The sequence below is a fragment of the Lepidochelys kempii genome, chromosome 1 (assembly GCF_965140265.1).
Source record: "Lepidochelys kempii isolate rLepKem1 chromosome 1, rLepKem1.hap2, whole genome shotgun sequence".
NCBI classification, from domain to species: domain Eukaryota; kingdom Metazoa; phylum Chordata; order Testudines; family Cheloniidae; genus Lepidochelys; species Lepidochelys kempii.
Window position 1 is genome coordinate 351,987,661 of NC_133256.1, and position 22,491 is coordinate 352,010,151.

Here is a 22,491-nt window from a genome sequence, read left to right on the forward strand (position 1 = left end):
CACAGCGGAGGCTGAGATGGACAGTGGCCATTTCTGACGCTTTGCCCACTGCTCTAGAGGACTCTGTACCAGCATCCGGCTCCCATCCTGTCCGTCGTCCTTGTGGATGGAGACTGAGAGCTTACCTCACAGCAGAAGTAAAACGGTGCCCACAACACAGCCAGCTCTGCCTCTGTTCTGTTCAACCTCGTATGCCATGCCCAGAACCACCCAGGAGCAGAGGCTGCACACAACCAGCTGGGCTAGAATGGTGGAGCGAGGAAGGGGAGAGATGGCTCACAGTGGGTTGGGACAGTGTGGTTGGAGAAGGGTGGCACACAGAGCCAGAGAAGCATTGGGGTGGAGTGGTTGGGCTGCTACGGTGAGTGGGGTCAGGGAGGGGTGAGAGGTAGAGCTGGCTGGGTTGAAACAGCAGTGGGAAGGGCTGCTATTTGAACATGGTCCGGGTGCAGGAAGGACCCAGGCTCAACGCTTTGTAAAAAAGTCCTTTAGTGTTGGTTTTCTCAGTCTAGGCTCCGCTAATAGACACCTGGGCAGGACCCTTCCCTGCAGGGCAGGCAGTGCCCAACAAATGCCCCCCTTCCCTCCCAGAGCGGCAGGCAGCAGTCACATGTATTCTTGTCCCTTCTGCATCCCGGATGCTTAGGAGGATGGGGCCCAGGCCAGGAAGATCGGGCCCAAACAGTCTCCCTCCTAGGGAGGGATGGTCCCAGCCAGAGGCTCCCAGCATGGCCAGTGCATGAGAAATCTGCTCTCCCCAGGCAGAGAGTGATGGTTCTAACTAACCATGAAGAAGCTGGGGCAATAGGGAGCAGTACAAGGTTGGTCTGAGGCCTGGGCTCAGGTGGATGGGGGCTTCTCCTCGGCACAGTTCTCCTCTTTATCTGAGTCCTCCCGCTTTTTCTGCAGCTCAAAGTTCTGGAAGGGAGCAGGATGGGGGAATGGTGAGAAGCAAATGGGAACCAGCCATTTCCCACCCCACCATGGCACTCCCAGCACAGCACCTCATCCCCTCACCCCTAATCTGGGACTGTCTGTACAGGACCCCACAATGCTCCCAACACAGGCCCCACTTCACCCCACTCTGAGCTGGGACTGGGGGCTTTTTCCTGGTGAGGGAAGGGGTGTGGTGCTGGCAACTCACTAAGGAGAGGGAGGGGAGCTTCAGGCAGGGCACTCTTACCTCCAGCTCCCGCATGACCTCATCCATAAAATCCCCTGAATTCTGTTTGTACGCGACAGCCAGTTTGATAGCATCACTGAAGAGCTGAGGAGAAAGGAGGGGCACTTGTCACACTGGGAATGAGAGGGGCGTCTAGGATGCCCAACCCCAGATGAACCCACAGGACTTTTCCCCCCACCCTACAGCACCCTAGAGAAACCAGCCATGAGACAACCCCCCAGCTACAGGACCCCCCCCACACACACACCTGGGAGGCAGCCAGCGAAACATCCTGTCTCCCAAAGAATGCCTGCTCCTTCTCACCTCCCCATGCTGCCTTGCACCAGACCCATCTCACATAGCCAAGCTTTACCTTCACTACGTTGGTGCCATCTGCAGCTGAGACAAAATAGAAGGGCAGATTGAACTTCCGGGCAAAGTTGAAGCTTTTCTGAGTCACTTTCAAATCCGCTGAAGGAGGAAAGGAGAAGCAGTTATTGAGCCATCACTGCTGGTAGCAGGCCAAGCATGCCCTGGGACAGCATAGAGAAGAAGTCCAAGCAACCTTCGTGGGGGCATCTCTCGCTGGCAAGGCCCCCTTCATGCAGCGCATGGTTTGGATGGTGCCTCCTGACAACTAGAGGAACCTGCAAAGGGTGGCAGGCTAAACTAACAGTTAGCAAGGAAGTACATGATGGAAAAGGACCTTTTCGTTGCTGGTCAAGGCTTTCCACAGATGGACCCTGACAGGGACTCTCACCTCATGGGGGGACATCTGGTGCAGTGTAAACAACAGAGCATTACTTTTCATCTGTCCCAGCTCCCAGGTCTGCATGGCTCTGTCTGTGCTAGGGATGTCTTTCAAACGTTTCTCACTATTGCTAACAGTGGTACACTTGCAGCGTACCGGTGTTGTCACAGAACCATCACCTTTGCCCTCCCTCTGCTGCTCTTCCACTGTTTGTCATGCTCACTTGTTGCTGCTCGTCTCAAAGCAGACTGAAATCTCTTTGGGGCAGGGACAGTCTCACCCTATGTTTGCGCAGCACCTGCAGAAAGGAGCCTGATTTGGATGGGGCCGCTGGGTACTTCCACAATGCAGACTATAAACTGTAACAATGTCAGGGAACCTGGTGAGCTAAGAGGGCTCTGCCAGCTGGCCAGCGTGGTGCAAGCTGCTGTTCAGGGGAGCGGGAGGAGACCGGAAGGAGACTGGGTGATATCAGGCCAGGGCTCAGCTAACCGTGCTATATATTTATGTCTGTGCTGAAAACAAATTTGTGTTTTCCGTTTCTTTTTCTGAGCAAAACAAAGTCAAGAGGCAAAAACATGCTGTAAAAGGCCAGCACTTTATCTAGTAAAATATGATCTGTGGAGTCCATCTCCAAGAAGCCCTTGGGACCAGCCAGGTGGTCACTTCCTTCAGCCATGTCACAAAAGGACCATCCCACAGCACTGAAAGGCTAAGAGGCAGAAACACTCACCATCAATTTTGTTGGCCACCACGATGCAGGGGATCTCTGGGCGGAACTCTCTCAGCTCCTTGTACCAGTTATTCAGGTTCTTGTAGGTGACCTTCCTCTGCACATCAAACACCTGCCAAGGAAGAGCCACCTGTCACCAGGCCTGCAGCTGGACAGTCCCTGAGCAACCCGCTGCACTGAATATTTGCAAAACCCACCATGCAAAATCACTGCCTTTCTTTTTAAACACACAGAATTGCAGAGTTAGTGCCTGAAGGGAAACTGCTGAAGGGAGATTATTTAGATTGGATCAAAATGTTTGATACAGCATCCCATGGAACATGACTGTCAGAATTAAATACAATTGGCTTAGACCAGACACCAGCATAGGGGCTGACAACTGGCAGGAAGGCGGTAAAACAGAGGCTATGGTAAATGGCAAACTATCATCAAGCCATTAAAAAAACCCCAGCCCCTCTCCCCGCACTAAGCTATCATCAGTCTCTTGATCTCTCTGCACATCCTGCCTTGAATAGTGCTGAGGATACTCACCCTCAACAATAATGAGGGTGGGGAGGACTCTAATGTGCCCTGTAAGGATAGGTGTCAGCCCCAGTCTGATTTACAACTTCATTAATGAGCTAAACAAGGGGGTCAGCCACATGTTAATGAAGTTTACAAATGATGCTAAATTAGGAGGAGCTGAGAATAACAGTGTGGACAGGGGAGAGTAAAGAGATTAAAGCCTGGAAAGGGAACACATCTGGGCAGGAAACTCCAGCAATGGGAAGCAGCAATGGCTGAAAGACAAGGGCAATGAGAGGAGGCAGCAAATGGGACATGAATTTGCAGTGCAATAATCCTGCATAATAGACCAATGCAGCTTTGTGCTGCATGCTCCAAGGTATCGAGTCACAAAGCAACCAAGGGTCAGACCTCCCTATATGGCTTTGATGTGACTGCACCAGGAAAAGTGCATTCTGTTCTAGGCATGATATTACTGGAAAGCTGTTGATGAATTGGACAGAGTTGAGAGAACAAAAGAAATACAAAGGGGTTGAGGAACGGAGTTATGAGGAAAGATGAAAGGTGCTAAAGGTAAACAATGACGGGACAAGGGACAGGAGAACAGTATAGGAAGGACTGTTAACAGCAAGCAAGGAAAGGAAATATTTACAGCACTACATAAGAACATAAGAATGGCCGTACTGGGTCAGACTAAAGGTCCATCTAGCTCAGGGTCTCAAACACGCGGGCCGCGGGCTGCATGCGACCCGCCAAGTTATTTTCTGCGGCCTGCCATAGGCGCCAGCTCCACCAGCAGCCAAGCTTCCCTCACCACGCCCCCACCTCCCCCAACGCGCCGTGTCCCCACTTCTCCACCTACCTCCCAGCGCTTCCTGCCACCAAAGAGCTGTTTGGTGGCGCTTAGGACTTTCCAGAAGGGAGGGGGGACGCGGCGTGCTCAGGGGTGGAGTTGGAGAAAAGGCAGGGCCAGGGCGGGGATTTGGGGAAGGGGTTGGAATAGGGGCAGGGAAGGGGCGGAGTTGGGGCGGAGACTTTGGGGAAGGGGTTGGAATGGGTGCGGGGAAAGAGTGGGAAGAGACGGGGCAGGGGCGGGGCCTCATGGACTAGACATTCAGCATGTATGATTCTTTGCTGTGAGTAGTTGGGAAGAATGTTTGTTAAAAGTGACAACGTATTTTGTATGAATAGTTACTTTAAAAAGTTCCTGCCATTACAGCTACATTGATAGACTGTTACCGTAGATCATCATCAGTGTTACTGACCACATAAGGAATAGTTACAGGTATTTATATTTTATTAAAACCCCTCTTCGCATTACAGTTTTAAAAAAGTTAATACATTGACTTTTAATAGCATACTATATTACTCTTCATTTTTTTCATTTTTGACTATACTTTTGAATCGTTGTATGAAAAGGTTTCAGTGATGCGGCCCTCGGGCCAATGTACTAGTCCCCATGTGGCCCTCGTGGTGATTTGAGTTTGAGATCCCTGATCTAGCTCAATATCTTGTCTTCTAACAGTGGCCAGTGCCAGATGTTTCAGAGGGAGTGAAAAGAACAAGGTAATTATCGAGTGAGCCATCCTGTTTTCCAGTTCCAGCATCTGGCGGTCAAGGGCTTAGGGATACCCAGAGCATGGGGTTGCATCTCTGACCATCTTGGCTAATAGCCACTGATGAACCTATCTTCCATGAACGTATCTAACTATTTTTTGAACCCAGTTATACTTTTGGCCTTCACAACATTCTCTGGCAATGGGTTCCTCAGGTTGACTGTGCAGTGTGTGAAGAAGTACATCCTTTTGTGTGTTTTAAGCCTGCTGCCTATTAATTTCATCAGGTGACATCTGGTCCATGTGTTATGTGAAGGGGTACATAACACTTCCTTATTCACTTTCTCCACACCAGTCATGATTTTATCAACATCTACCATATCATAGAATCATAGAATACCAGGGTTGGAAGGGACCTCAGGAGGTCATCTAGTCCAACCCCCTGCTCAAAGCAGGACCAATCTCCAACTAAATCATCCCAGCCAGGGCTTTGTCAAGCCTGACCTTAAAAACCTCATATCCCCACTTAGTTGTCTCGTTTCCAAACTGAACAGTCCGAGTCTTTTTAATTTCTCCTCATCTGGAAGCTGTTCCATACCCCTAATCATTTTTGTTGCTTTTCTCTCTATCTTTTCCAATTCTAATATATCTTTTTTGAGATGGGGGTGACCTGAACTGCACGCAGTATTCTAGGTACGGGCACAACATGGACTTACATAGTGGCATTTTTATTTTCCATCTTATTATCTATCCCCTTCCTAATGATTCTGTTTGCTTTTTTCACTGACGCTGCACACTGAGCAGATATTTTCAGAGAACTATTCACAATGATTCCAAGATCTTCCTTGAGTGGTAACAGCTAATTTAGACTGCATCATTTTGTATGTACAGTTGGGATTATGTTTTCCAGTGTTCCCTACTTTGTGTTTATGAACACTGAATTTCATCTGCCACTTTGTTGCCCAGTCACCCAGTTTTGTGAGATTCCTTTGTAATTTGTGGCAATCCGCCTTGGACATAACTATCTTGAATAATTCTGTATCATCTGTAAACCCTGCCACCTCACCGTTTACTCCTTTTCCCAGATCATTTATGAATATGTTGAACAGCACTGGTCCCAGTACAGATCTCTGGAGAACCCCACTATTTACCTGTCTCCACTGTGAAAACTGGTCATTTATTCCTACCCTTTGTTTCCTGTCTTTTAATCAGTCCCTGATCCATGAGAGGACCTTCTTCTTATCCCTTAACAGCTTAAGAGCCTTTGGTGGGGGATCCTGTCAAAGGCTTTCTGAAAGTCGAAGTACACTGCATCAACTGGATCACCCTTGTCCACAAATTTGTTGATGCCCACAAAGAATTCTAATAAATTGGTGAGGCATGATTTCCCTTTACAAAAGCCGTGTTGACTGTTCTGCAACATATCATCATCTATGTGTCTGATAATTCTGTTCTTTACTGTAGTTGCAACCAATTTGCTTAGTCCTGAAGTTAGGATTACTGGCCTGTAATTGCTAGGATTGCCCCTGGAGCCTTTTTTAAAAATTGGCATCACATTAGCTATCGTCCAGTCATCTGGTACAGAGGCTGATTTAAGCGGTAGGTTGCATTCCACAGTTAGTAGTTCTGCAATTTCTTATTTGAGTTCCTTTAGAAGTCTTGGGTGACTCCCATCTGTTCCTGGGGACTTACTACTACTGTTTATCAATTTGTGCCAAAACCTCCTCTCTCAACACCTCAGTCTGGGACAGTTCCTCAGATTTGTCACCTGAAAAGAATGGCTCAGATGTGGGAATCTCCTTTACATCATCTGCAATGAAGACAGATGCAAAGAATTCATTTAGCTTTTCTGCAATGGTCTTGTCTTCCTTGAGTGCTCCTTTAGCACCTTGATTGTCTAGTGGCCCCACTGATTGTTTGGCAGGCTTCCTGCTTCGGAGGTATTTAAAAGTATTTTTTGCTGTAGTTTAAAGTCTTTTGCTAGTTGGTGCTCAAATTCTTTTTTGGCCTGTGTAATTATACTTTTACGCCTGACTTGCCAGAGTTTATGCTCCTTTCTCTTTTCCTCAGTAGGATTTGACTTCTACTTTTCAAAGGATGCCTGTTTGCCTCCAACCGCTTCTTTTACTCTGCTGTTTAGCCAGGGTGGCATTTTTTTGTTCCTCTTATTATTTTTTTATTGGGGGTGTATATTTAATTTGAGCCTCTATTATGGTGTTTTTTAAAAGTTTCCATGCAGCTTGCAGGCATTGCACTCTTGTGACTGTTCCTTTTCATTTTCTTTTAACTAGCTTCCTCATTTTTGTGTAGTTCCCCTTTCTGAAGTTAAATGCTATGGGGTGGGCTTCTTTGGTATTTCGCCCCGCACAAGGATGTTAAATTTAATTACATTATGGTTGCTATTACTGAGTGGTTTAGCTATATTCACCCATTGGACCAGATCCTGTGTGCCACTAAATCGAGAATTGGCTCTGCCTTTGTGGGTTCCAGGACTAGCTGCTCCAAGAAGCAGCCATTCATAGTGTCTAGAAATGTTATTTCTGCATCCCATCTTGAGGTGACATGTCAATATGGGGACAGTTAGAATCCCCTATTATTATTAACTTTTCAATTTTTATAGCCTCTCTAATGTCCCTTAGCATTTCATAATCACCATCACCACTGTGGTCAGGTGGTCGATAGTATATCCCTACTGCTATACTCTTACTATTCAAGCATGGAATTACTATCCATAGAACTTCTATGGCTGTTTGATTGATTTATGATTTTTATTACATTTGACTCTGTGGTTTCTTTCACATATAGTGCCATTCCCCAACCAGCCTGACCTACTCTGTCATTCCTTTATATTTTGCACTCTGGTATTACCCTGTCCCATTGATTATCATCATTCCATCAAGTTTCTGTGATATCAATATCCTCATTTAATACTAGGCACTCAAGTTCACCCATTTTAGTATTTAGACTTCTTTCCTTTGTATATAGACAGGTTTCAGAGTAACAGCCGTGTTAGTCTGTATTCGCAAAAAGAAAAGGAGTACTTGTGGCACCTTAGAGACTAACCAATTTATTAGAGCATGAGCTTTCGTGAGCTACAGCTCACTTCATCAGATGCATATCGTGGAAACTGCAGCAGACTTTATATATACACAGAGAATATGAACCAATACCTCCTCCCACCCCACTGTCCTGCTGGTAATAGCTTATCTAAAGTGATCATCAGGTGGGCCATTTCCAGCACAAATCCAGGTTTTCTCACCCTCCACCCCCCCACACAAATTCACTCTCCTGCTGGTGATAGCCCATCCAAAGTGACAACTCTTTACACAATGTGCATGACAATCAAGTTGGGCTATTTCCTGCACAAATCCAGGTTTTCTCACATCCCCCCCACCCCCATACACACACAAACTCACTCTCCTGCTGGTAATAGCTCATCCAAACTGACCACTCTTCAAGTTTAAATCCAAGTTAAACCAGAACATCTGGGGGGGGGGGGGGTAGGAAAAAACAAGAGGAAACAGGCTACCTTGCATAATGACTTAGCCACTCCAAGTCTCTATTTAAGCCTAAATTAATAGTATCCAATTTGCAAATGAATTCCAATTCAGCAGTTTCTCGCTGGAGTCTGGATTTGAAGTTTTTTTGTTTTAAGATAGCGACCTTTATGTCTGTGATTGCGTGACCAGAGAGATTGAAGTGTTCTCCGACTGGTTTATGAATGTTATAATTCTTGACATCTGATTTGTGTCCATTTATTCTTTTACGTAGAGACTGTCTCTTTTTAATTTTAAGTGCCAGCAATCTGGTTCCATTTTGAGTTAGGGGGAGCCCATCCTTCCCATATAGGCTCCTCCTTTCCTAAAAGGTTTGTTAGGGAAAAAGGGTTCCCCTCCCGTCTAGGGTTAGGAGGGTAGCCTTCCCTGGACTTCTGTATTAGCCAAACAAAACACAGAGTCTTGGCTCTTTGATAAAGTGAGGCACTTTATTGCTAGCAAATACGACAGCTGAAGGGCTCACCAATTCCTTTTCAGAGGAAAATGGTGAAGCCCCGAACAAAGAACAGGGATGAGCTTTTATAGCTTGGTTCAACATACATTGTGATATCTCTTCCAGTTCGAACCGGTTAACCCAGTCTGTTTGAAGTTCTGGGGTAGGTAAGAGCATGGAGGCTTATCTGTATAAGGAATTCTCTCCCCAAAAGCAGGGAGTGCAGGTTACACACAGTTCACATTCTTTCTATCCATAAACAAAGTAGAAAGGACAGATAAGCATAGAAAAAAGACAGCAGCGTAGCTTTACATGATTATAGGTTCGCTTTCTGGGTTTTTTTTCCTATCAGGTTCCGCAGTTCCTAATAAATCTAAACCCTTCATCTCTACATCATTGTCTGATCCATGCATTGAGACCCTGCAGTGCTGCCTGTCTACCTGGTTCTGTGCCTAGAACTGGAAGAATTTCAGACAATGCTACCATGGAAGTCCTAGACTTTTATCTCCTATCTGGTAGCCTAAATTTGACCTCCAGAACCTTTCTCCTACCTTTCCCTATGTCATTGGTACCCGCATGTACCATGACCACCAGCTCCTCCCTAGCACTGCACATAAGTCTGTCTAGATGTCTCGAAAGATCTGCAGCTTTTGCACCCAGCATGCAATTTACCATGCGGTTCTCCTGGTCATTGCAAACCCAACTATCTATATTTCTAATAATTGAATCCCCCATTACTATTACCAGTCTCTTCCAACAACTGAGGTCCCCTCCCACATAGAGATATCCTCAGTGTGAGAAGATACCATGGCATCATCTGAAAGGAGGGTCCCCACTACAGGATCATTTCCATCTGCTCCAGTTTGATGTTCTCCTTCCCCAAGACTTCCATATTCCTCAGCAGCACAGAGGCTGGGGGTGGGACCACTCTGCTGTGTTCCGGAAAGTCTCCTCTTGTGTACCTCTCTGTCTCACTTAGCTCCTCCAGTTCAGACACTCTGGCCTCAAGAGCCTGTACTCGGGGTAACATTATTAAAGATAATGTGTAGGATGAATACCAAACAGGTTCTGTTACCAGCCAGGAATCCTCTACAAACACAGAGTGAAAGCCACAGGTAGAAGAATGCCCTTACCATGATACAAGCATGGGCCTTGTGGTAATAGGATGCATGCATACTCTGGAACCTCTCCTGTCCGGCTGTGTCCCAGAAGTCTGAAAGGCACAAACCAGCAAGTTCAGCATGCCATGACAGGAAAGAACTTCCAACCCCCTCATAACCCAACCCCAGAGTTCAGCCCTCTCCTGTGTGTCTACTGATACGAGCCTTTGCCATGACAGACTGAGACATTCCCTGACCAGTTTATAAACACAGGCTCTCGCTATACATGGGGTTTAGATGTGCCTGTGCAACACCCCAGCAGAGACAGTTGGCATCAGTTTAAACACAGTAGTGCAAAAAGTTCTGTGTAAACTGGATTTAAAAAAAACACAGAAAAACAAGGCACGGCATGGGTGCAAAAGCTGAAGAAAATAAGGTGAGAAGTACTCAGATAGTACAGGGATGATTGTGGGATCCAAACCTAAACAGATTGGGGTGATCTCAACAATGGCAGTGTGATCTTTTTTAGCAGGGTGGTCCACAGAGCATTCTCCATGCCAGGACCCTGGCTGTCATCCTCCCTGGGCAGCCTAAATGTGGCTCTGTCCAGCTGCAGTGTCCCTGTGGCTGCAGAGGCATGGAGGGTAAGGTGGTCTCTGAAGTAGCCAGGTCCCAAACTACTGAGTGCCTCACAGACTAAGACTCTGCTGTGAAGTGTAAGAGGAAGGGGAAGAAGTGTAGCCTCACCAACTTCCCCCACTGCACAGCTCCAACCCCCTCCTTTCCACTCCATTCTTTCCTGCATTGTACCAACACCCTCTCCCGTCTCTAACCTCTCCATATTGCCTCCAACTGCTCAGACTCCCCTGCCCCTCCTCTTCCCATCCTCACACAGTTTGGACACTGCTCCAACTCCTCCAACATCACACCCATTGCTATGGCTACTCACATACCCGCCCACCTTTCCCTCCTAGCTACAGACTAGGGACCGAATGGCTAGGCAGCAGTTCTGCGGAAAAGGACCTAGGGGTGACAGTGGACGAGAAGCTGGATATTAGTCAGCAGTGTGCCCTTGTTGCCAAGAAGGCCAATGGCATTTTGGGATGTATAAGTAGGGGCATAGCGAGCAGATCGAGGGACGTGATCGTTCCCCTCTATTCGACATTGGTGAGGCCTCATCTGGAGTACTGTGTCCAGTTTTGGGCCCCACACTACAAGAAGGATGTAGATAAATTGGAGAGAGTCCAGCGAAGGGCAACAAAAATGATTAGGGGTCTAGAACACATGACTTATGAGGAGAGGCTGAGGGAGCTGGGATTGTTTAGCCTGCAGAAGAGAAGAATGAGGGGGGATTTGATAGCTGCTTTCAACTACCTGAAAGGGGGTTCCAAAGAGGATGGCTCTAGACTGTTCTCAATGGTAGCAGATGACAGAACGAGGAGTAATGGTCTCAAGTTGCAGTGGGGGAGGTTTAGATTGGATATTAGGAAAAACTTTTTCACTAAGAGTGTGGTGAAACACTGGAATGCGTTACCTAGGGAGGTGGTAGAATCTCCTTCCTTAGAGGTTTTTAAGGTCAGGCTTGACAAAGCCCTGGCTGGGATGATTTAACTGGGAATTGGTCCTGCTTCAAGCAGGGGGTTGGACTAGATGACCTTCTGGGGTCCCTTCCAACCCTGATATTCTATGATTCTATGATTCCTTCTTGCCATCCATGCCTCTGTTAAGGCTAGAAGGACCATGGGCAGGTGGTAGGATTGTGCGGAGAGTGTGTACCAGCTGGAGGTAGGGACAGGCAGGAGAGTTGACATGTGAAGTTCCTAACCCAGATCTGTCCCTAGTGCACAAAGAAGGGTTCTACGCACCCATTCACAGCATAGGATGCTCAGCTGAATACGAACACTCCATGAAGAGGAATACAACCAGAAACAATAGATCCGAGAGACGTGAACTGCTCCATTCATCTCAGTGGGAGTTCTCATTCTCCTTTCTCGAGCATTTAGCATACCAGCATGGAAAGGGGTTTAGAGGCCCTCAGAGGGGCAGGACCCTCAGATGCTTGCTCATGTGGAGGGGGAAGATAAGGGGCTCAGACCCCCCCCAGTCAAGCCACACATGGGGGTCAGGGAGAGGGCTATACATGGGGGGCAGGGAGGGACAACCCTGAAAAGAGCTGGGGTGGGGGAAGGCAGGTAAAGGGCTTCAGACTCCTCTCTCAGCATGGAAGGGCCTCCCAGATCCTAGCTCACATGCGGGACAGGAAGAGGGACCCACACCCCCACAAGGATCCCAAGGATCTGTACAGGGGCCTGTGCTGTTCAACATATTGATTAATGATTTGGAAAAAAGGATGAACAGTGAGGTGGCAAAGTTCAAAATTATTCAAGATAGATACGTTCAAAGCAGACTGTGAGGAGTTACAAAGGGATCTCACAAAACTGGGTGACTGAGCAAGAAAATGGCAGATGAAATTCAAATTGATAAGGACAAAGTAATGTACAGTGAAAAAAAAATCCCAAATATACATATACAAGAATGGGTTCTAAATTAACTGTTACCACCAAAAAAAGAGATCTTGGAGTCATTGTGAAGAGTTCTCTGAAATCTTCCACTCAATGCACAGCAGTGGTCAAAAAGACTAACTGTATGTTAAAACTATTAGGAATAGGATAGAAAATAAGACAGAAAGAACATAAAAATGGCCACACTGAGTCAGACCAATGGTCCAGCTAGTTCAGTATTCCATCTTTCTGACAGTGGCCAGTGCCAGATGTTTTAGAGGGAATGAATAGAACAGGGCACTTATCAAGTGATCCATCCCCTGTCATCCAGTCTCAGGTTCTGGCAGTCAGAGATTTAGGGACACCCAGAGCATGGGGCTGCATCCCTGACCATCTTGGCTAACAGCCATTGATGGACGTATTCTCCATGAACTTATCTAACTCTTTTTTGAACCCAGTTATACTTTTGGCCTTCACATCACCACCTGGCAATGAGTTCCATAGGTTGACTGTGTGTGGTATAAAGAAGTACTTACTAATGTTTGTTTTAAACTTTTTGCCTATTAATTTCATTGGGGAACCTTTGTTCTTTTGTTACGTGAAGGGGTAAATACCACTTCCTTATTCACTTTCTCCACACAAATCCTGATTTTATAGACCTCTATCATATCCCCCCTTAGGCCCAATGCCACTATATAAATCCACACCTGTGTCCAGTTTAGGTCACACCATCTCAAAAAGAAGATAGTGGAACTGGACAAGGGTGAGACAAAGACAACAAAGATGATCAAGTATATGGAACAGCTTCCATAAGAGGGGAGACTACAAAGATTAGGGCTGTTCAGCTTAGAAAAGAGACAACCAAGGGAGGATATGACAGAGGTCTATAAAATCATGAATGGTGTGGACAAAATGAATAGAGAGAAGTGTTATTTACCCTCTCACACAATACAAAAAATAGGGGTCACCTAATGAAATTTATAGGCAGCAGGTTTAATACAAACAAGAGGAAGTACTTTTTCACACAACTAACCTGTGGCAATCACTGCCATGGGACATTGTGATGACCAAAGTATAATTGGTTCAAAGCAGAACTGGGTAAGTTTATGACAGAAAGGTACATCAATGGCTATTAGCCAGGATGGTCGGGAATGCAACCATGTGCTTTGTGCAACCCTAAATCTCTGACTGCCTGAAGCCAGGTGTGGAAGACAGGGGTGGATCACTCCACAATTGCCCTGTTTTGTTCACTCCCCTGAAGCTCTACTACTGACCACTGTCAGAGACAGGATGCTGGCCAGATGGACCAAGGTCTGACCCACTATGGCAGCTCTTGTGTTCTACAGTTTGAGCCCCATGTGAGTGCAAAAAATAATGAGAAGAACAAGATGTTTTTGTAAAATTATGGGTTTTTAAGAGGTTGATAGCTCTGAAACCCCCTGCTCAAATGACCCCACCTTTGGACTACTAACACCATCCAGCACCCCAATGAAGCACTATACATTTCAAAACCACCCAACTCATCATATGGATTTTAGAGTACTTAAAATGGTCCACCTTTAAACAGGAAGCGATGCTCAACCTTAACTATAGCAGAGTTGGGCTCTGCTATAAATACCAGTACAACTTTTCTAGTGTAGATGCTGTTATACTGGTACATAAGTACTTCACACCACGAAAGGAATAGTGGAATACAGTAGAACCTCAGAGTTATGAACATCTTGGGAATGGAGGTTGTTCACAACTCTGAAATATTTGTAATTCTGAACATAATGTTATGATTATGGGATGATTTAACTGGGAATTGGTCCTGCTTTGAGCAGGGGGTTGGACTAGATGACCTTCTGGGGTCCCTTCCAACCCTGATATTCTATGATTCTATGATTCTATGATTGTTCTTTTAAAAATTTAGAACTGAACATTGACGTAATACAGCTTTGAAACTTTACTACGCAGAAGAAAAATGCTGCTTTTAACCATCTTAATTTAAATGAAACAAGCACAGAAACAGTTTCCTTACCTTGTCAAATCTTTTTTTAACTTTCCCTTTATTTTTTTAAATAGTTTATATTTAACACAGCACTGTACTGTTTTGACCTTTTTTTTGGGGGGGGGGGGTCTCTGCTGCTGTCTGATTGGGTACTTCCAGTTCCAAATGAGATGTGTGGTTTACCGGTCAGTTTGTAACTCTGGTGTTCGTAACTCTGAGGTTCTACTGTAATTAAAACGGGTAAGGTCAACTGTCTAATGGTATAATTGCATCCACACTGTGGCTTTTACTAATATAACTATTTTGGTTAAAAATAAAATCACAACTTTAACCAAAAGTATTTTAGTAATAAAACTTTCAAGTGCAGACAAGGCCTCAAGTATCAGGAAATGTTGCACCTGAGTCCTGAAACAAAGAAAATAGTGAGCAAAATGGTAATTGGGCCCAGACACCCACAGAGAAGGTGAGGGCTTTCTTAAACCCAGCTTCTCTTAGAGAACAGAGGGAAGAAAAAATACACACAGAAGGATCTGGGCTTTGCTAGGAGAATGTTAGTAGATTCTGTTCTGTTACTGTAACAGAAAAGAAGAGTCTGTCTAATTTAGCTTGTAGTGAAGTGTGAAATTAAATGGATTAAAAACTCACTGATTGATAGATCTCAGAATGTAAACTATAAACAGGGGATTATTATTGCGCAGTGGACTCCCACAGGGATCGGTTCTTGGCCTTATACTATTTAACATCTTTATCAATGACCTGAAAGAAACAAAATCATCACTGATAAAATTTGCAAATGACACAAAAATTGGGGGAGCGGCAAATAATTAAATAATTAAAAGGACAGGTCACTGATGTGGAGCAATCTAGATTGCTTGGTAAACTGGGTGCAAGCCAACAATACGAGTTTTAATATGGCTAAATGTAAATGTATACATCTGGGAACAAAGACTGTAGGCCATATTCACAGGATGAGGGACTCTAGTGATGGAAGTGATTCTGAAACAGATTTGAGGTTCCTGGTGGATAATGAGCTGAACATGAGCTCCAGGTATAACTCTGTTTCCAAAAGGGCTAATGCGATCCTGGGAGGTATCAACAGGGGAATGTTGAGTAGGAGCAGAGAGGTTATTTTACCTCTGTATTTGGAACTGATATCAGAGAATCACAGAATACCAGGGTGGGAAGGGACCTCAGGAGGTCATCTAGTCCAACCCCCTGCTCAAAGCAGGACCAATCCCCAATTTTTGGCCTAGATCCCTAAACGGCCCCCTCAAGGATTGAACTCACAACCCTGTGTTTAGCAGGCCAATGCTCAAACCACTGAGCTATCCCTCTACCAGACCACTGCTAGAGCACTGTGTTTATTTCTGGTGTTTACAATTCAAGAAGGATGTTGGTGAATTACAGAATATTCAAAGAAGAGCCATGAGAATGCTTAAAAGATGAGAAAACATGCCTTAAAATGATAGACTCAACTAAAAGGAGGTGAAGAGGTGACTTGACTAGAGTCTATAAGTACCTGCGTAGGGAACAAATACTTAATAGGCTCTTCAACCTAGCAGAGAAAGGTATAACATGATCCAATGGCTGGAAGCTGAAACTAGACAAATTCAGACTGGAAATAAAGCATACATTTTTAATTATAAGAGTAATTAATCACTGGAACAATTTACCACGGGCTATGATGGATTCTTCATCACTGGCAATTTTAAAATCAAGATTGGATGTTTTTCTAAAATATCTGCTCTAGGAATTTTTAGGGTGGGCAGGGGGAGTTCTGTGGACTGTACTATATATAGGAGGCCAGACTAGATGAAAGCAATGGTCCCTTCTGGGGATGATTATTATTATTGATGAGACTATATGTGTAATGTGTGTGTAGGCTCTTTGTTGTTTTAAAATCCCCTTTTCTCTAACACAGTAGATGCTGGTTATTAACAATCCTGATACTGACAATTTTTGGTTATTAGCAACATTTTGCTGGAAGCTGATCCTATCCCATTAAGCATAAAGTTAACTGGACTCAGATATTTGCAACTGTCATGCTGCTTATTGGCAACTTTTCTTCTTTGCCATGGAGCCTCCCCGTGGTGGGGACCCAGCAGCCACACAGGAGATAACGCAGGAATCCTGGCGCTGCAAAGTGGGAGGAGAGGCTGGGAAGGTAGGCTGCAGACAGGGCAGCAGCATGGAGATGGGCTGCAGCCTGAATGCCAGGGCTTTCCACAGGGGGAAGGGATGTTGGGGGCCCATGGGGCTGCACAGTACTTCTTCCTGTCTTGGCACTGGGGGCCTGGGCTCAGCACACTCCAGCGCCCTCATTCTCCATGGACAGACCCACTCATAGGCAGGTTTTTGGGGCTGCAGCCAGGTATGGAAGCACTGGGATATGACAAGCCCAGGGAGAGGGAGAATGCAGGAAGAGGTACAGTGCAGCCCCATGAGCCCCCAGCATCCCTGCGGAAAGCCCCAGCATCTAGGCTGCTGCCACACTCTCCCCTGCCCACAGACTACTCCCACAGCCTCCTCTCCCATGGTGCTGCAGGCTGGAAGGGGGAGCTACAGGCAGGGCAGCAGCTGGGATGCGGGTTGTGGTCCAGATGCTTTCCAGGGGGAGCAGGAATGCTAGGGGCCTGCATGATGCCTCTCCTGGTGCTCTCAGGGTTGCATCCTGCCCTGGCTCTGGGGGCCCAGGCTCAGCATGTCCCAGCACTTCATTCCTGGCTGCAGCCCTGTAAACCTGCCTTTTGGTTATTGGCAACTTCTGGATAATAGCAACTTCTTGCTGGGAGATGAGAGGCTGCTGGTAAGTGGTATAAGCTGTACTTCATTCCAACTGCTAAATCAAAACAATTGGTTTTAAGAAAGCTGTTGGTCAATATTGCTCTTCACAGGGTCCTGAAGGTAGGAAGCACACAGGTTCCTGAGTCTGGCCAGCAAGATGATAAGCGTTTGGTGTTCATGGGTCAGTGTACCAGGATACCATCTAAGAACAGAAGAATCATGAGATTCCACCCCATGACAGGTACAGGCAAGAGACCAAACACTTTGGAGTCAGAGAGATCAGAAAGAGGACTGAAGTGCCACTAGCTTCACTGCTATGACATGGACCAAAAGAGGACAGAACACTGAGTCGCTGGTAACCTTATTCTAAGGTTCTCACAGTTCCTGCCCCACTGGAGAAGCACATTAGTAATGTTTCCCATTTCTGATGACACCACCACCATCCTGTTGCCCAGCCTTACTGACCTTTCCCTCTCCTCTCTCATCCAAATCTCACTGCTTTTTCCTGCACAATATATTGAAAATCCAGCTCTTCTTTTTGGTCCCAAAAGCTAAAACACCTGTCGAGGCTTCAATCACCTCCCATCCTGATTACAGCAGGCTTATCCTCGGTGGCTTCCATGATTCCTTCATCATGCCCCTCCAGTCCATCCAAAATACAGCCCATAACGTTAACTTCCTTGCCTGTCAAGCTGACCTCATCATCCCTTTTGGTCCCTCTGCTGGCTCCCTCTTTGCAACTGCATTAAATTTAAATTCCTCGGCCTTTCCTCCAATGTCCAGCGTCACTGCACATCTGCCTACATCACAGTACTTTTCCCTTAACATGTCCCTCGTACCCCTTCCACTCCACCAGTGGTACCAGCCTCAATGATCTTTTCATTCCTTCTCCCACTTCTGTCTCTGGGCCTTCTTCATGCTGCCTCAGGTGCAAAATGATTTCCCAATCTGTGTTCACCAAGTTCTCATTCAAATTCCTCTTAGACTCATTTCTTCTGCAGTACTTCAAAACTGGGAGTTCATAGCAATAACAAAGGTCATTCTCTCGTCTCAATTTCCCAGTGTGATCTCTCTTCCTAATGCTGCCTTTGAGATTGTAAGCTCCTCAAGGCAGGTACTGTCTTTGTGTCCTATATAGCCCCAAGGACACTGTCAGGATGAAAACTACAGCTAAAAACAGCACAAGTGTTTCTACAAAAATGGTCAACAGTGACACTGATACCATGGACACTGCCATTGCCCTTATTTGTGTTCAGTTTACACCCAGTTGAGATGAACAGGAATTCCTGGATTCAACAGAGGTCCTTTAGTGATGCCATAGCAGGGATTTCCCATGGCTGTACCCAGCACTCACAGGGAGGATATGTGCTCGTCTCCTAGGAGGTGCTTACCCACAAGGATATTCTTCCCATCCACATTGGTTGTGTATTTGTAGAGTGTCAAGGCAAACGTAGAGAGCTGCTGGGGTCGGCTGTGCATAGGTTAAGGAGCTGAAAAGTGAGTCTTATCCAGACACCAATCTCATGTTCAGTAGAGCACCTGTGAGGGGAACTTGCTTGAGGGGGGCTAGGGCAAGCAGTCAGCAGCTGGGTCACCAAGCTGCTCCTCTGCAGTGTGTAGCATAGCTAAGCCAGTCATTCAAATTTGCCTCAGAGTTTCAATCCCAAACTAAGGGTTAGTCTACACAGGAATCGATACAGTGGCGCAGCTGTACTGAGCACTGTGGTGCTGCTGGTGTAGACGCTCTGTGCGGACGGGAGAGAGCACTCCCATTGGCACGATTACTACATCTCCCCGCGTGGTGGTAGCTATGCTGGCAAGAAAGTGTCTCCCACCGACATAGCACTGTCCACACTAGCGCTTAGGTCAGTGTAACTTACATCGCTCGGGGCAGGGGAGGCTTTTCCACACCCCTGAGTGACTTAAGTTATCTTGAAGTAAGTGCTAGTGTGTACAAGCCCTAAGGTGGGGAGTAGGAGCTCTATAGTTGAAGTGCCCATGACAGTCCTATAGGCCGCACAGGACCAGCTGCTAACACTGCAGTGCTCAGGAAAGGAATTCTAAAGAAGATACTGTAGTTGATAGTGGGGGAGGACCTTCTGAGGAGGAACAGAAGTTATAAGTTCCCAAGTGCTGTGTGGATTTAGCTAGCTTATCAGTGTACTATAAAGAGAGTCTAGGTCAGGCAGGGAAAGCTAGGAAACAGAACTCTGCTGAGGATGGGATGAGAGCCCCTGATGAGAAGAGCATGGTTAAACAAGAAGGCCTCAAACAGACCATTTCCCCTTCATGTACCCTCCTGGGCCCTAGACCAAAAATAAACAGTGGTGAGGTCTGAAAGAACCCAAAGGATACAATCCATCCAGGAGGAACCTTTCCATTAACCTGCAAGTAGAGAAATGACACAGGCCCATTAGTCCTTACCTGATCACCTTATTATCTTCTTTTTCCTCATCCCTGATATAGATAGGCCCCCCACTCCTATACATTCAGCCTCTCCGTTGGTCTCAGACACAGCTAATAAACCACTGTGAGGTAACAATAACTGGAGCTGCTGCTTTGTGCAGCGGAGAGGCAGAGACGAGACACTGGTTGAGGAGTGCCAAGCTTGTATGCTGCTGGAGCCTTCCTGGCACGTGCAATAAGGGCCAGTTACTCACTTGGATTTCCCCACAGCGCTGTCCCCCAGGCAGATAATCTTCACGTTCTCATCTGCATCATACTTCGTCTGGTCCAGCTCCTTGCAGGAATCTCCCCCTGGTGCATCTCTAGCCATGCTGCCTCCACCCTAGCTGCACAGAAGCCACCTCTCCTGGGATCAAGGGGAAGATTTTACTTTTCTGAGCCCCTCAGAAAGAGCTAGGGTAAGCTCATAGCGTTACAGTCTCCTTCCTAGCCATCAAAAAGCAGTTACGATCAACAGAACTGCTGTGCTGGATCAGACCCCAGCCCTGTGGTGGATACACCTACCCCGAATGCAATGGAAAGGCACCACTCCATCCAGAGCCTCCTGACACCGCCCACAGCTCCTGGCTCTCCCACCTATCATCCCCCGCATCGATCACCCTGGCCCCCACTGGGGACAGCTCCAGGCTACCCCACCTATCATCCCCCGCATCGACCACCCCCCCACGCACCGTGGACAATTCCTGGCTCTCCCTCCTATCATCCCCGGCATCGATCACCCCGGCCCGCACCGGAGACAGCTCCTGGCTACCCCACCTATCATCCCCCGCATCGATCAGCCCGGCCCGCACTGGGGACAGCTCCTGGCTACCCCACCTATCATCCCCCACATCGATCACCCCGGCCCGCACCGGGGACAGCTCCTGGCTACCCCACCTATCATCCCCCGCATCGACCCCCCCCCCACGCACCGGGGACAATTCCTGGCTACCCCACCTATCATCCCCCGCATCGATCACCCTGGCCCCCACTGGGGACAGCTCCAGGCTACCCCACCTATCATCCCCCACATCGATCAGCCCGGCCCGCACCGGAGACAGCTCCTGGCTACCCCACCTATCATCCCCCGCATCGATCACCCTTGCCCCCACTGGGGACAGCTCCAGGCTACCCCACCTATCATCCCCCACATCGATCAGCCCGGCCCGCACCGGAGACAGCTCCTGGCTACCCCACCTATCATCCCCCGCATCGATCACCCTGGCCCCCACTGGGGACAGCTCCAGGCTACCCCACCTATCATCCCCCGCATCGATCAGCCCGGCCCGCACCGGAGACAGCTCCTGGCTACCCCACCTATCATCCCCCGCATCGATCACCCTGGCCCCCACTGGGGACAGCTCCAGGCTACCCCACCTATCATCCCCCGCATCGATCACCCCCACCACGCACCGGAGACAGCTCCTGGCTACCCCACCTATCATCCCCCGCATCGACCACACCCCCCACGCACCGGGGACAATTCCTGGCTACCCCACCTATCATCCCCCGCATCGACCACCCCCCTCCCCACGCACTGGGGACAGCTCCTGGCTACCCCACCTATCATCCCCCGCATCGATCACCCTGGCCCCCACTGGGGACAGCTCCAGGCTACCCCACCTATCATCCCCCGCATCGATCACCCCCCCCACGCACCGGGGACAGCTCCTGGCTACCCCACCTATCATCCCCCGCATCGATCACCCTGGCCCCCACTGGGGACAGCTCCAGGCTACCCCACCTATCATCCCCCGCATCGACCACCCCCCTCCCCACGCACCGGGGACAGCTCCTGGCTACCCCACCTATCATCCCCCGCATCGATCACCCTGGCCCCCACTGGGGACAGCTCCAGGCTACCCCACCTATCATCCCCCGCATCGATCACCCCCCCCCACGCACTGGGGACAGCTCCAGGCTACCCCACCTATCATCCCCCGCATCGACCACCCCACCCCACGCACTGGGGACAGCTCCAGGCTACCCCACCTATCATCCCCCGCATCGATCACCCTGGCCCCCACTGGGGACAGCTCCAGGCTACCCCACCTATCATCCCCCGCATCGACCACCCCACCCCACGCACTGGGGACAGCTCCTGGCTACCCCACCTATCATCCCCCGCATCGATCACCCTGGCCCCCACTGGGGACAGCTCCAGGCTACCCCACCTATCATCCCCCGCATCGACCACCCCCCTCCCCACGCACCGGGGACAGCTCCAGGCTACCCCACCTATCATCCCCCGCATCGACCACCCCCCTCCCCACGCACCGGGGACAGCTCCAGGCTACCCCACCTATCATCCCCCGCATCGATCACCCTGGCCCCCACTGGGGACAGCTCCAGGCTACCCCACCTATCATCCCCCGCATCGATCACCCCCCCCCACGCACTGGGGACAGCTCCAGGCTACCCCACCTATCATCCCCCGCATCGATCACCCCCCACGCACCGGAGACAGCTCCTGGCTACCCCACCTATCATCCCCCGCATCGATCACCCTGGCCCCCACTGGGGACAGCTCCTGGCTACCCCACCTATCATCCCCCGCATCGACCCCCCCCCACGCACCGGGGACAGCTCCCCACCGACCGCCCCCCCCCGCCGACCGCCCCCTCTCGGCAGAGCCCCGGCCCGACACTCACCAGCCGGCCCCGCCGCGTTCCCGCTGCTACGCGACGCGGCGCGCGAGGCCCCGGGCTGCGCACGCGCCGCAGGGACCCCGGGCCGAGGCCGCCCAGCAGCGCCTGAGGCGCCGAGCGCGGCGCGGGACGCCAGGGGCCACGCCCCCGCCCCCGCGCCGGCCCCGCCCCCGCCCCCGCCCCCGCCCCCGCCGGCCCAGAGCCCGCCTCCGAGCGGCCCCTCCCCTCCCCGGCCCGTCAGGGGCCGCCCCCCGCCCCCGCGCCGGCCCCGCCCCCGCGCCCGCGCCGGCCCAGAGCCCGCCTCCGAGCGGCCCCTCCCCTCCCCGG

General features: G+C 48.9%; 1 protein-coding gene across 1 annotated transcript; it reads right to left on the reverse strand.

The window, feature by feature from the left end:
- Positions 1–471: 471 nt before the first annotated feature.
- RABL2B (RAB, member of RAS oncogene family like 2B) lies at positions 472–22,336 on the reverse strand. The gene is made up of 9 exons (XM_073329065.1): positions 22,168–22,336; positions 19,732–19,883; positions 19,427–19,456; positions 18,463–18,542; positions 9,830–9,909; positions 2,647–2,758; positions 1,536–1,633; positions 1,184–1,267; positions 472–918 (listed from the first exon to the last, which is right to left on the reverse strand). The coding sequence occupies exons 2-9, from the start codon at positions 19,845–19,847 to the stop codon at positions 841–843; spliced, it is 678 nt and encodes a 225-aa protein (XP_073185166.1). The 5' UTR covers positions 19,848–19,883; positions 22,168–22,336; the 3' UTR covers positions 472–840.
- Positions 22,337–22,491: the final 155 nt, after the last annotated feature.

Coding starts and splice junctions, on each gene's coding strand:
- RABL2B (XM_073329065.1), bottom strand. CDS start 19,847: ATGGCTAGAGATGCACCAGGGGGAGATTCCTGCAAGGAGCTGGACCAG. Junction 9,910..18,462: donor TGGGAAGAATATCCTTGTGG/GTAAGCACCTCC, acceptor TGTGCCTTTCAG/ACTTCTGGGACACAGCCGGA. Junction 1,268..1,535: donor ATGGCACCAACGTAGTGAAG/GTAAAGCTTGGC, acceptor CTTTCTCCTCAG/CTCTTCAGTGATGCTATCAA.